The 15,451-nt window shown below is 36.8% G+C and overlaps 1 protein-coding gene across 1 annotated transcript; it reads right to left on the bottom strand.

The window, feature by feature from the left end:
* Positions 1-1,637: 1,637 nt before the first annotated feature.
* LOC110684724 (putative disease resistance protein At1g58400) lies at positions 1,638-6,849 on the bottom strand. The gene is made up of 2 exons (XM_021861166.1): positions 3,330-6,849; positions 1,638-2,807 (listed from the first exon to the last, which is right to left on the bottom strand). The coding sequence occupies exons 1-2, from the start codon at positions 6,132-6,134 to the stop codon at positions 2,790-2,792; spliced, it is 2,823 nt and encodes a 940-aa protein (XP_021716858.1). The 5' UTR covers positions 6,135-6,849; the 3' UTR covers positions 1,638-2,789.
* Between the last annotated feature and the right edge of the window lie 8,602 nt (positions 6,850-15,451).

Genomic DNA, 15,451 nt, shown 5'->3' with positions numbered 1-15,451 from the left:
AATAATTGTATTTAAAGGGGTGATCTCTGCAAATTTGGTTATGCAAAAATATTGTTAAGCTCCTGCTTATTTTGGAGAGTTCCTTCCTCTCGAATGAAGGGCTTGTATTGAGTAGATTACTCGATCAATCAATACAAAACTATCCCAATTTTCCTCTAAATTGCTGTTTTTGTAGTGTTTCTGCTGTGTGAGTCTGATTCCTAACATAGAGGAAAGAAAGGAGTTGATTGGATATTTTATGAAGTCAATTACTGAAGACTTACAAATGTGAGATGGAAAAGGGTGGACAATTGTGTCAGATAGAAAAAGACAAGTACATTCTTTATGTATAAATTTATTGCTAGAAATCCATTTGGCAACTGAGAGGATCAAGGTTCTTCGTCTGATCTTAATTTGCCATGATGTTTGCATGGCTCTTTGTAGTGTTCTTTGACCTAAAATATGAAATTTCCCTAATAAGTGAGAAAGTATTTGATGAAAAAAATTGGTGTGGGTTAATGTTGCTAGTTTATGGGTGTTCTAGGACCAAATGAATGAATTAGCAAACTCCTTGTTGAATAACCCTGAGGTCGGTGCAGTTGTAGTAGTTGCTTTCCAAGTTCATTAATGTGCACTACTTTTAATTTGGAGGGCTTCATGAGAACTCCTAAGGTTTTTTTGTTCAAGTTATCTTATTTTATTTCAGACAATAAGTATAAAGACGTTCTAAGTTCAACTAAGTTAAAATAAGTGCTGATAAGTTTAGACAAAGAAGGTTTAGATAAATTTAGACAAAACAAGCTCTAACACACTCACATATAGCTGTACAAGCTCTGCTACTCTGAAAATTATTTCTGATAACATAAGTTTAGATAATTTAAGTTCAGATCATATAATTTCAACCAAATATAGTTGAACCAAACAGAGCTTAATTACATCAATCAAACACATTTATACCTTCTTTGATTATGTCTATACAGATTTCCAAGCCCAAGGAATGATCAAAGTGTACCGATTAATGAATTCTGCTTGCTACATGTTAATGTTTGTTAATACTGAGGCAGCTTTTACTCAAGCTTAGTGATTTTTTTTTTTTGACTGAGTTGTATAGAGAGGTAGGATCATTATTTTGTCAGAATTATGACTAGTAAGTCATCTGTCTATCTTGATATTCTTCTATTCATCGCCCTCTGTTCCCCATCAGTAAATGACATCTCAAACACAAAACTTGTTCATCAGCTGGGCCAGTAATTAAACTATTTTTAGATGACTAGATGTTATAAATGGCTAGTGACCACCAGTAGGCTTTTTTTTCACTATATTTGGGTGCTTTAGCTTGACAGGAATGATAGGATTTCCGCAGAATTGGCACTTTCTTTTTCAATGCTTATGGATCAAGTGGTTAATCTTGCTCAAGTACACAACTGGTTCATCAGCTGGTTCAGGAATCAAACTTATCTAGATGACTAGATAATATAGTTTTCCTATCAACGGTCTAGTGACCAGTATGATTACCAGTAACATTTTTCACTATATATCTGGGTGCTTTAGCTTGACAGGAATGATAGGATATTCCTTGATTTGGTACTTTCTTTTTTAATGCTTATGGATCAAGTTATTACTCTTGCTTTTCTTAGGGGGTTTCTCTGGTGTATCTCTTTTTTTTTTTTTTTTTTTTTTTTTTTTTTCTTTTTTCTCCTCAAAATTTCTTCTTTATGTACTCTGTAATAGACTGCTTTTCACAGACCAAACTCACATAAAAGATCGATTCTTTGATTACTAAATAATCTGAATTTTTGATTAAATTGATTTAAAAAGAAGAAATAAGAAAGATGGAAGCTTTTATATTTTGATTGATAATGGAGAAAGGATTACAAAAGATAGGTTGAATATTACTCTCCAATAGTGAGTTTAGCTCACAACTCTCTAACAATGGCTTTAGGCCATAACTCTCTCAAAGTTCACACCAAATTTCTGCCTATCTTTTCCTTTCCCTCCTCTATCTATTTATACTAAAGCTAAAGACTCTAACCTAATAATATTAGATTTCCCAAATTGCTCCACCTAAGGTTAGTCTATTACATACTCTTAATAATATACTTCAACTATGTGTTCTTTTTTTTTTTTTTTTTTTTTTTTTTTTTAATTTTTTTTTTTTTTTAATTTTTTTTTAGTAACAAATATTCCGTATTGGCTAACTCTCAGTTAAACTATTATTACTAACAATCTTTTAATACGGAATATGTGTTGTACTTCCAGAATAGAAGACTCCCTGATGTGGGAGCTCATTGTAATACAAGGGTGGCATGAGATCTGAATATCTGATACCATTAATGTAAGGATTATAATCTCTTCGGGATGATATGTTTGTTTTGATGTCCAAAGACTTACGACATTTGGGGGTGGGTGGGTGGGTGGGTTTGACCACATAGACACTTGAAAAGCATATACAATAATGCAAGGAAAAATGTGATAACAAATTATTCTTGCCCGGGAACTTAGTGTCTTCTCTGAAATGCAAATAAATACCTTCAAGAGCAACCAGTAGCATAACTGAAATCTATAAGGATAGGTGCACTGGTGATCAGACTTCTGATCCACTTTTTTCCAAGAAACAAGGTAAGATAAAATGGAAACAAGAAAAGTAAGTACTACGTACGAGTATAGTGGTACACTGGTACAGAACTTCTTGTGTCAGTTCAGCTCACAGGATATGAGAACTCTTCTAGTATGAAATTCCTGAATTGATGTGGTGCTCTTGTGGGCAGTCTGCTTGCTGAAGATTAATGCCACAATCAGGTTGCCACAGTTCAGGGTTTTTTTTCCCACTGGAATCAGGAAATTATGTTAATTAGGGAAACTGATTAGAAATGAATAAAGAAAAACACATTAAAAAATGTAAGGTCAGCCAACTTGAGTATTGGAGCTGCTAGTCTGAAGAAAAACTGATGAGAGAAGCTGATGATTCAATTATATAAAGAAAGATGCTATTGTTTAGGTAAATGTATTTCCTCGGGTATAGGAAAGGGCCAAAGGGGCTCATTGGAAATTGTCATTAATTTTACTCAGTTAGAGGGTAGCTTGAACAAGAAGAAGAGGGAAATCAGTTAGAGGGAATTAGTGACTATAGATAGTGGATCTTAAAGGGAGAGAGATACTATGTTGGAATTGGTTGAGAATTTATTTGCTTCAGCTTGTTAGCTTTGGAGTGTGTCAAGCCACTTGAACACATGATAACTGTCTTTAGCTTTCTGTGATTCTTGTATCATCAACCAAAGTTCAAATTGTTTTTATTTTGGTTTCCTGCCCCAATCCCAGTTTATTATAGTAAGTTAGTAACATAGACTTACCGGCAAAGGAGTAAACTCATAGTGGTTGGTTTGGAGAATAGTATGCTCGAATTTACTGTTGCCAACCTTTTCCACAAAATCCTTTGGCATGTTGGTTAGAATCAGTTCCTTTAAGGTGGTTCGTTCTAGAAACTTATTGGGGAGCTCTTTCAACTGCTGGCAAGATCTGATCTCTAACTCCTTGATATTGGGCATTCCTCCCAGCTCCACTACCCATTCCTCCAGGTTATTCAGCATCCACAACTTCAATACACGAAGATTAACAAAGCCATTTTCTGGGCATTGCATTTTTTGTCCACAATAGGATTCTGCCAGAAGCCTGAGGACAGATAAGTATTTAAGCTGTGACAAAACTCTCATTGGGTCATCATTTAGGTTTGAAACAGACAGTGTGAGAACTCTTATATATGGCGGAAACTCAGAGTTATTGAGTAGACGGTTCAGCTTTCCAAGCAATTTTAAGTGAGTAATTTTATGTAACTGTGACAAGTTTTCCAATTCAAGTCTGGATGGGCAACCACTTTCATCCTTTGATGTCAAGCTTAAAGACTGAAGATGAGTTTGGCTTGTAATCCATTTCAGCAAATCTTCATAGCGTGTTAATTGGCAGCAAGTAATACCTAACTCTCGTAGATCATTTAATTGCCCCAGCCCATTCTCCATATTGCATCCATCATCAATAATTATTCCCCAAAGTGTCAGAAGTTTTTTACTAGGCTGCTGAATTCTCATGTCTAGACGAACCTGAGGGAGATTAAGATGTCGGAGATGCTTCAGTTTCCAAACAGAACTTGGCAAATTGTTGATATATGTGCGCTTTAGGTCCAAAGTTTCAAGGTAGGGAAGATCACCCACAGATTCGGGAAGGTTATCAAGAAATGTCCACCTAAGCCCCAAGTATCTTAATTGAAATAGATACTTCAATGTTGTAGGCAATATTGGCTTATATACTCCTTCCAGATCAAGCACCCTTAGCAGTCCAAAACCTCTACTGCCGATGATTCGACGTAAGAAGTTCCCTACTCCTTTAGCTGGAGTGTCATATCTTGTACAGTTGAATGAAAAGTAGGACCGCAAATTCTGAAAGTCAGAATCAAAATCATTGTCTGTGATATCAGCATACGCTACTATTCTACGCACCCGTAGAATGCTTGGTTCTGCTGGTGATGTCTCCATGGGATTTTTATTATTTTTATCGGAGGGTGGTTTGCTTGGTTCTGCTGGTGATGTCTCCATGGGATTTTTATTATTTTTATTGGAGGGTGGTTGTGTTTGTTCTGAGGACATTTGATGGATATGAAAAAGCCTGATTTCCTCAGCTTTAGGCGATAACTGTTCATGTTGAAACCCAGGCAAACGGCATTTCTTGGGGCCTCCATCTGATCTAAACTTGGATATTTTAATTAAGTTTCTCCTGACCAAATCATCGAAACACTTCTCAGCTAAGTCTTCCCCCAATCCTGATGAGCGTTGTAGAAATCCCTCTGCAAGCCATAGCCGAAGAATTCTTCGTACTGAGAGATCAAATTCTTTTGGAAAGAGTGTCAGGTAGAGCAAGCAGAGCTTATGGTGTGCAGGGAGATCAGCGTAGCTCAACAACCAGACATCCGTGTTCTTCCAGTTAGCCTGGCTGAACACTCGGGTCAATTCTGCAGAGTTCATTTTCTTGGTCGATAGGAAACCCCCTAGGAGCACAATATTTAGAGGTAGGCCTTGGCATTTCTTCACGATCTGATCCCTTAGAGAAGCGTTGCCAGATATGTCACATATTCCCTCTTCATTGCGTAAGCTTCTCAAAAATAACTCCCAGCTTTCGTTTTCCTCAAGTGGTTGCAGTTCAATAAGCTTAGCATTTCCATCCCGTGATTCATCTATATTCAGCACCACGACTTTATACTCATTCATGTTTTGGAGACTGAGAGCTTCTATCAATTCTCTGCAAGCATCCGGCTGCTTCCTCGCATCATCTAAAATTATCAAGCACTTTTTCCCACGCAGAAATTCACATAGCTTGTCTCTTAGCTCTCCGTCACTAAGAAGTGTGAGCTCATTATCCCTTTTCTTGTTGACCTGATTCCATACTTTTAGCAGTAGATCTTTAAGTTTATGCTCCTCAGAGACATCAAGCCATGCGTGACATACAAACTGCTCCTTGATTGACTTGCAATTGTAAATCCTTTTTACTAGGGTAGTCTTCCCAGAACCTAAACGACCAACAACATCAATTCGTACCCCATCCTTTTCAGTCAATCTACTTTTCAGTGAATTTTCATAATCCTTGAAGCCAATATAATCTGAATCATCTTCTTCACAAACACCGCTGAGCATTCGCTTTGTTCGAGAGGAACTACCTGTACTGAGGTTCTTATCACTGAGGTTATCTAAATTTTGCTGCTTCTGTTCTATGTGAAAGGATAATTTTCTCAAGCTTGCATCTTCAATATTATGTGGCCTACTCTTATTTAGCGCTTTTATCTCATCCTCAATATGCTTCAATTTCCTTCGAAGCTTCCAGCAGGCTGTTATGGTTGAATCCTTCATCTTCTTGTGTACTAATTTGAGGACATAGGATTCAACCATATCCTCCAACTTATACAATGTGTTTAGATATTTCCCAACCCATTTCTTGGCATCCTTCTCATCTTTTGGAAGCTCCTCTGCATCCGTTAGGAATCCTCGCATCTGCCGAAGCTCTAGTCTGATGTCTTCAACTTGGTCGACGACCTTGTCGAATATTTTGGATTCCTGAATTAGTAGGTCTGTGACTTTCTGGATAACCACAGAAACAACTGCTTCAACAGCCATAGTTAGAATAGAAGGTTTAGCTATGGCTGTTATTGAGAATTTGTGATGAATGTGCGGTCTGTGATTTCAGTAGAATGATCAAGAGGAAGACAGAAGTTAGCAGTGTAGAAAAGTCTTGACAGGGTGGGGTTGATGCACTTAACTTTGTTTCTGTAGTTATGCTCTTTACTGAGTCACTCAATGCGCCCACACAGAAGAAGACAATTAACAGAATTAAAATAAGTTTTAAAATTGGTAGGACTGCGAAATTTACCTCTGTAATTTGTAGTCATGTAGTTTTTTATTTTTTTTTATTTATTTTATTTTTTTAATAAATATTAGTCATGAACGGTACACTGAAACCGTCATACCGTTCACAAAGAACTAATATCACATTCTAGAAGCAAAAGCTCTTTATATTTACAAAATGACTAGAATCATTAACTATTACTACTTTATTAGACATTGAATGTGAATCAAGAGATTGTTATATACACCCGAATGCACGGTATACTCATGAGCATTTTATTCACATTTTGATGATTGTTTTTCATTTAATCGTCAAATGAATAGCAAAAACTAAATTTGGGTTAGTTGAGTGTACGGTACACTCAAGTATGTAAAATATTTCAATGAGGGTTGTCAACTATTTTTCAACAATTGAAGATAAGGTTCTATGTTACTCAAACCCTTTACACCTCAAGTACTTGTGTTGGATTTTCAACATTCAAACACGAGTAAGATAGTTTGGATCTTAGTTTTGTGCCAAAAGACCCAAAACCGTAAAATTTTTATTTTAAAATAGCTGAGTCAGACACTTGACATACATTTCCAAGCCTGAGCAACATAGATAGGATTGAGATGACTTGTTGACAGGCTTAGCTTCCATGGGAATAAGCTTCTTGGAAGTTTCTTTTTCATTTCACATTTTCTTTGAAACCTACTCCGTACCAATCGCCAATAAGTAACGGTCTTTCCGTTGGCGCACAGCTTGACTAGTTGAAAATCGGGACCTTTTCAACTTACTCTCTTAGTAAAATTTCCTCGACTTTGTGACGAAACATCGTTTAACTGTCCTATTCAATTTTTATTGTCACTCAATTTCTCTTTGATTTTTCAAAACCCTTGTTGCCCACTAGTAAGTAATGTCCTCGTGTGTGTTACTTTTGCAAAATTTTTGAATCTGTTATTGCTATTATAATTCTTGTTCTTTTTAAAAGTGTGCTAGCACAGTAATTCTAGTCTTTATGCTAGTAGTGCTGCTGTTGTACAAAGTATTTAATTTGCTATTGAAGGTTCAATGGGCACTCAAGAGGGGGGGGGTGAATTGAGTGTTAAGTAATCGTTGGCTAATTTTGCTTCTTTTCGGATTATGTGTGAGGAACCAGTTGTGCTGGTTCCCGTACGCAGCGGAATATAAATAAGCAATAAAGAAGACAACAAATTTAACGAGGTTCAGCCAACTCAGGCCTACGTCCTCCTATCCTAAGTTCTTTATTAATCTACTCCGAAAAACAAAGACAAAGAACACTCTGCTGTTTCCCTACTCCGGGAACCAGCAAACCCCACACTCTACTCCGAGTGTGCTCTCGACTTACACTCGTAAGCCCAATGTGTTTGAACTCACAAACACTCACCCAGCCTTTAACCCCTTTGTTAAAGACTCAATACAAGAATCAAGAACTCTCCTTTGATCTCACTTCTACGAAGCTAATTAAGAGAAAATTGTTTAAGTACTAGAATGCTCTTGTATATAACTTGATGAATGGGATTAGTGCTTAAGTATATGCTCTCAAATAATTTCTCTTTTAATTTCTAGAGAGGCACTCGAAATATGTGAAATAAGATGAGTTTATATAAGCTTAGATTCCTAAAACCTAGTTTCCTTAAATCACACAATCTTAGAGAATAAGATATATTGTAATTTTAGGAAAGTATTTATCTTATTTGATTTAATCACAAAGATAGAATCAATTAAGATAAATACTCCTAGTTTTTAGGTAACCAAGAATATTTCATCTTATTTCCAGCTGCACAAAATATTTTCAAAAATAATCTTTTCGAAAAAATCTTTTTGTAAAATCTTTTTCCAAAACGGCAGCTCGAATATTTCGTACAGTGAACCTGGTTCCCCGACCTGGTTCCCTGAATTGAAACATGTTATGAAACCTGTTCCAACTTTGTACCAGATTTCATATCATACTTCAATATACTTTTAAGCACTTATATAACCCAAACATGCAAGCATACTACGGAGCATATTACATGAAAACCTAGATAACATATTAAAGCATAAATCGTCTTTTCTTCATGTAATCTTCAAGACTTGAATCTTCCTTGAATACTTCTATTATGAGCAAACAATCTTTCTTCGAAATATCTTCGAAAGGCTTCTATGCTCCAAGTCATGGAATCAACTCAACTACTGCACATGTAACATGGTTAATGCACAATAAAGAGTATGTGACTGCTTTTCCGCATAGCAGTCAAGGAAACGGTTCATACTGGTTCCCCACCAGTACATAACACATTTATCATCTAACTGTTTCCTGTATATAGATAAGTTAGTTCAATAGATAACTCATATAATCAATAACTTATCTAGGAAAACAGTGTTCTATTATAGTTGGTTCCCCCAACTGTATTGAACACTTTCAAAGACCTGTTTCCCTTAGCTGTTTGTCATCATTCAAAACTATCAATCAAAACCTAAGGGACTCAACAAATTCCCCCTTTTTGATGATGACAAACTCTTGAAGTTCTTGAACCTGTGGACATGCTCAAAAAGAAAACCGTCAAAAACTTCAAGGACTCAAAAGTCTTTGGAACAAGTCAGTTAGGCTAACTGGTCCCCTAAACAGAAAATAGAAAATACGAAATAAAAAGACTCAAACTGACTCAATCTAAACTAGCTAAACCTCAAACTGACTCAATCTAAACTAGCCAAACCTCAAACTGACTCAATCTAAACTAGCTAAACCTTAGGCTTCAACTTCAAACTACTTCCCCCTTTTGGCATCATTAAAAAGTATCCACAAGTAAAAGCAATGTGCACAAGTTAATGTGCTTATCCATACAATGGCATCAACCACCATTCAAGCATTATGCCGCAAAAAGATATTAGTCAAACAGTTCATACCATAGCAGAGTTAGTAGTTCATACAAGCCAACAAAGTTCAACCAAAGAAGCCCAAATCCATCCAAAAAGAAAGTTCATGGAATGGAGAGAAGTAGACAGACCAACAAAATCAGTTATTTTAGAATAAACATGAGGGTGAGGAAACAAGAACAGAAACAGCATCACTCCTCATCATCATTCTCGTTCCCTTCCTCCTCCTCGAACTTTGCAACATCTTCTGTATTATCATCTGATTCCTCTTCATCCTTGTCACCATGCTCTGCTTAAACCAAAATCATTATATTACTAAGCATATTCTTGTGATTCCCCAATCTGTTTCAAAACCACTTCCTGACCTGCTGGTTCCTCTATTTTTTTTTTTTTTTTTTTTTTTTTTTATAAATCATGAGAGATCCGCACTTATTCATAAAGTTCTCCTTGTTGCATAACGAGTACAAGACTAGCATCACATCAATCAAGCAAAGACCTCCACCCTTTTGTGGTGTGAAAGGTTCTTGCTGGTACCCTTTTTCTCTTGGTTTCCGGAAGAGAATTAATGGACTGTTCCTCCTACACCTTCTCAGTGAACTTCTTTAATGAAGATTGAGTTACTCTACTTCGTACCATGGTCTTAACAATGAGTGTCTCCTCATTGTAACCAACAATCTCTATTTCATCCTCTTCACTCTGACTTTTCCGAATTTCCTCCAACTTCGGGCTTAAGGACATTTGAGCTTCCTTCTGATGTTCCCCCTGAGACTGAGCTGGTTCCTTGAGTGAACAGTAACCGAATGAACAATGATGAATTTAAGGCATACGAGAGAGAGAAAGAGAATTTCGAGTGATGATGATTGATGATCTGCACAAAGGGTTAGTGTATATTTTTAACAATGAAGCACAAAGAGAGAAGAAGGAAAGAAAAGAGTTAGTTGAGCCAATAAAAAGCAACTGTAAAGGATATTTTTAAATTGAAATAAAAAATTTGGTAATTATCTTTTACCATAATTATCTCAACCAACTATAAATAAGGCATATGATATGTTTGCCTTTTATATGGGATTAAATAACTGAAATAAGATAAATTCCTTCCAAAAGGAAATATCTTATAGTAATCTTCCGAAAATAAAAGATATTATCGGATGACATATCAGAGCTGGTCTGCTGTTTCCCTTTGCTGGTACCTGTATAGAACCATGTCACGCTGTTTCTGGCAATTCAGCCTGATTTCACCTGTTTCTTACAACAATGATTCTCAATCCTTTTGAGATTTTGAACCATCTACACAACACTTGAAAGATATCAACATAAGTATGTACACACACTATACAAGAGAATACCATTCTAACCAATCATTGAAGGAAGTAATTGAAGCCAATACCTAAAATCTAACTAGACCTAAAAGGACTCTTAACCTACAAAAAGACTCTCTACACAAAGGCTTTGTGAAGATATCAGCAATTTGATCTTCACTTTTACAAAACAACATCTCCACCAATCCTTTTTCCACATTGTCTCTTAAAAAATGGTGTCTTATTTCAATGTGTTTTGTCTTGGAGTGTTGCACAGGATTCTTTGAAATATTGATTGCACTAGTGTTATCACAAAAAATAGGAACACTTTTATAAATAACACCAAAATCTTTCAGCTGGTTCCTTATCCACAGTAGCTGGGAACAGCATGAAGCTGCAGCTATATATTCAGACTCTGCTGTGGATAGGGCCACTGAATTTTGCTTTTTAGAACCCCATGAAATTAGACAAGAGCCAAGAAAGTGCGCCATACCTGATGTGCTCTTTCTATCAACTAAGAAACCAGCATAATCTGCATCTGTGTATCCAATAAGATCAATGGTACTGCCTTTGGGTACCACAATCCCAGATTTGCTGTTCCTACAAGATACCTAAGTATCCTTCTAACAGCCTTCAAGTGAGATTCCTTTGGATTGCTTTGAAACCTAGCACACAAACCAACAGAAAACACAATGTCAGGTCTACTAGCTGTTAGGTAAAGTAGAGAACCTATCATTCCTCTATAAAGAGAAGCTTCAACATCTTTTCCCTTAAGATCAGCATCTAATTTTGTAGATGGGGGAACAGGTGTATCATAAGCTTTGCTGTTCTCCATGCCGAATTTTTTCAGCAACTCTTTTAAGTACTTTTGTTGATGGATCATTATTCCATCATCCATTTGCTTAATCTGCAGCCCTAGGAAGAATCCTAGTTCTCCCATCATGCTCATTTCAAATTCACTCTGCATAAGATTAGCAAATTCATCACATAAAACCTGATTAGTAGCACCAAATAAAATATCATCAACATAAATTTGTACTACAATCAAGTGTTTCCCCCTGGTTCTTATGAACAAGGTCTTGTCTACTGTTCCCCTCTTGTAATCATTTGCCATCAAGAAATTGGACAATCTTTCATACCAAGCCCTCGGAGCTTGTTTCAACCCATATAATGCTTTGTCCAACTTGTACACATGTTGGGGGAACAGTGCATCTTCAAAACCAGGTGGCTGCTCCACATATACTTCTTCCTTTAAATATCCATTGAGGAAGGCAGTCTTTACATCCATCTGAAACAGCTTAAAATTCATGTGAGCAGCATAAGCAATTAAAATCCTAATAGCCTCTAGCCTAGCTACTGGTGCAAACGTCTCATCATAGTCAATTCCTTCTTGTTGATTGTACCCTTGCACCACTAGCCTTGCTTTGTTTCTGACTATAGTACCAAGGTCATCTAACTTGTTTCTAAAGATCCATCTAGTGCCAATGACTGATCTTTCCTTGGGACGGGGAACCAGGTGCCAAACCTGGTTCTTCTGAAACTGATTTAACTCATCTTGCATAGCTAGTACCCAATCAGGATCAGTCAATGCCATTTTATAGTCAGTAGGCTCTACATTAGACAGGAAAGAATAGAAAGCACAAAAGTTTTGAAAAACATTTGTTCTCGTTTGAATCCCCTTATTTATATCACTAATTATTTGATCAGTGGGATGAGAAGATTGATATCTATAACTTTTAAAATTAAGACTGTTTTGTGCTTTCTCATTAAGTTGGGAACCAGCATGTTCATGGATCTCTCCTTCTTCTGAGGAGCCAGGAGGATTCACATTCATGCTGTTTCCTCTATCATTACTTACCTCAGGTTCAGGGTGGTACCTTCTTCTGTTCCCCCTGAACTCATTACCTGTCTATTATTTGAGGAACCATCAGGACTTGGTTCCCCTTCAGAGTCCTCATTATCTTCATTTTCTTCTCTAGGCACTTCATCATTATCATCTGGTGGAGTATTTGGTAGGCCTAGATCTGCTTGCACTTCATCCGTGGGACCAGTATACTGGTTCCCCGTGAAATCCATCAATCCAATCACTTCATCAGGTTGTACCTGCGCAATCTCAGAAGACATGTTAAATTCATCAAAAATGACATGGACACTCTCCTCAACACAAAGAGTCCTTTTATTGAAGACTCTATATGCTTTGCTGTGAGAAGAGTATCCAAGAAAGATTCCCTCATCACTTCTAGGATCAAACTTATCAAGTTGATTCTTCCCATTATTATGCACATAACATTTACACCCAAAGACACGAAAGTATGTAATGTTGGGCTTTCGACCTTTAAGAAGTTCATAGGGAGTCTTATTTAACTTTGGTCTAATGAGACCTCTATTCAATATATAGCAAGCAGTGTCAACAGCTTCTCCCCAAAAATTCTTTGGGAGACCACTCTCAATGAGCATCGTCCTCGCCATCTCCTCAAGAGTTCTATTCTTCCTTTCTACAACACCATTTTGTTGAGGTGTTCTAGGGGCTGAGAAGTTGTGATTAACTCCATGTTCCCTACAATAATCAATAAAGTTAGCATTATCAAATTCAGTACCATGGTCTGATCTTACCGAGACCAGCTTGTGGGTGAGCTGGTTCTCCACTTGTTTCACCAATGTTACCCATTCTTCAAACGTTTCATCCTTTGTGTGTAACATCATTACCCAAGTGTACCTAGAATAATCATCAACCATAACACAGACATATCTATGACCTCTTCGACTTTGTACTCTCATGGGACCACACAAATCAATGTGTACAAGTTCGAAGGGTCTGCTGGTACTCAAAACAGTTTTAGACTTAAAAGAAATTTTGACCTGTTTCCCCCTTACACATTCAGAACAAACTTTATCAGCTTCATACTTAATGTTAGGAAGGCCTACAACTAAGTCACGTGTTTTAAGTTTGTTTAGAAGTGTTAGGCTAGCATGTCCAAACCTCTTATGCCAAATCCATTGATTATTGTCAGAAACAGCTCTCAAACAGATGGACTTGTCTTGAGGGATTTTATCTAAGAAGGTGATGTAAACATCATGCTTCCTGGTTCCCTCACATACAAGTTCTCCTGTTTGTGAGTTAACTATGTGACATAGGTTGGCTTGAAACTCAACTATATTACCTTTGTCACATAATTGAGAAATACTCAAGAGATTATGTTGCAAGCCTTCAACATAATAAACATCATCTATTGCGTTAGAAAGTGTCTTACCAACCTTACCTAAACCAGTGATGGTTCCCTTGCTGTTATCCCCAAAGGTGACACTTCCTCCATCAAAGGCCACTAGTGAAAGGAATTGATCTTTATCCCCGGACATGTGTCTTGAGCAACCACTGTCCAAATACCAATAGGTGTCTCCCTTCACTCTAGCCTGCAAGAGCAAATCAAACATTAGTTTTAGGAACCCAAACATACTTGGGTCCCTTTTCAACAACATTAACATCTTGTTGATCCTTTCTTCTCCACACATATTTTACACCCTTGCTGTTCTTATTAGCACTAATTTTCTTAGCTGGACATTCATGTATCTTATGTCCATTTTTACCACAATGAAAACACACATGCATCTCTTTAGTCATGACATACTTGCCTCGTTGATATTCTTTGATCCAGGTGGTTTCTCTGGGAGACCAGTTAGTCCTGGTTCTCTGTCTAGGTATAACCAAGACCAACTTTTCCTCTGTTTCCTCTTGATGAAGTCAGGTAATTTAAGGATTCTTGAGCATTCAATAATTTGTCCACATGTCTATGACTATCATTAAGTTCTTTTTCTCTGGTTTCAAGTGTTTTAGTTAACAATTCGTTTTTCTCTTTAAGAAAATCAAAGTTACTTTTTAAAGCTTCGAATTGTAGATTAAGCTTTGAAACCATAGAGTCAATAGACATGTCAACAACCACTGGTTGCTTGTCCTTTTTCAGTTGATTGATTTCCGCATGTAAATCACAAATATTACTTTCATACTTATCAATCGTATTACTGACATCTACACTGGTACCTGTAGGGGAAACAGTGAACTGTGCAGCTTTAAGTGAAGCAATTTCCTTGTGAGAGTTTTCCAGGTTGTAAACCAATGTTTCAAAGGCCTTCAACAAGGAAGTTCTAGTACACGAATTTGCTTTACTTATAGCTACTGAAAAATCAAGAGTATCACTAGTGGTTGATAAGTCTCTAGGGAACCAGGAGGTCAGATCCTCTTCACCATCAATTGGTTCAAACGATCTTTCCTTTTCTAGTTCCACTTTACACTTGTCCAATTCAACCTCTAGTTCTGCTACTTGATTTTTTAGTTCATAACAGACTCCTTCTAGATGATCACAACTAGCAATAGCAATATTACATTCACCACGTTTTTCTTTTAATTCTCTTTTGCAAGTTATGTATGTTTCACTTAGTTTATAGCATTCATCTAGTAAGGAATCAATACAAGCAAGCATATTTTCTCTATCATATTCATGCATATCTTCTCTAATTTGCTCTAAGCTTACCTTGCGTTCATGTAGTACATCCTTCTTTGCCATAAAGCATTTGTTGAATGTACTGGTTCCCCCTCTGGTTCCTGGACCAGTGCTGTTTTCCTTGATGTTTGTAAAGGCAGTTAGGCAAACATCTGAGTTGGGTGATCCTTCTTCTTCATCTGACCCTGAGTCAGAGTCTCCCCACATGGAAGCTATCATGGCATTCTTGTATGCTTGTTTATCTCCGGATTTAGACTGTTTGTCATTCCACTTAGGACAATCTCGAATAAGATGTCCTTTTTCTCCACACTTGAAACATCCTGTAGAAGAAGAATTAGAGTTAGATTTTTTATAGTTTTTAAAATTCTTACCTTTGAAGTTCTTCCTTTGATCTCGAAGAGATCTCTCAAATCTTTTAGCAATCATGCTAATCTC

Source organism: Chenopodium quinoa, unplaced genomic scaffold (genome assembly GCF_001683475.1).
Source record: "Chenopodium quinoa cultivar QQ74 unplaced genomic scaffold, ASM168347v1, whole genome shotgun sequence".
Taxonomy (NCBI): Eukaryota; Viridiplantae; Streptophyta; class Magnoliopsida; order Caryophyllales; family Amaranthaceae; genus Chenopodium; species Chenopodium quinoa.
This window is presented reverse-complemented; position numbering and strand designations above follow the sequence as displayed.

Excerpts from the sequence above, each read along its gene's own strand:
- LOC110684724 (XM_021861166.1), bottom strand. The coding sequence starts at position 6,134 with ATGGCTGTTGAAGCAGTTGTTTCTGTGGTTATCCAGAAAGTCACAGAC.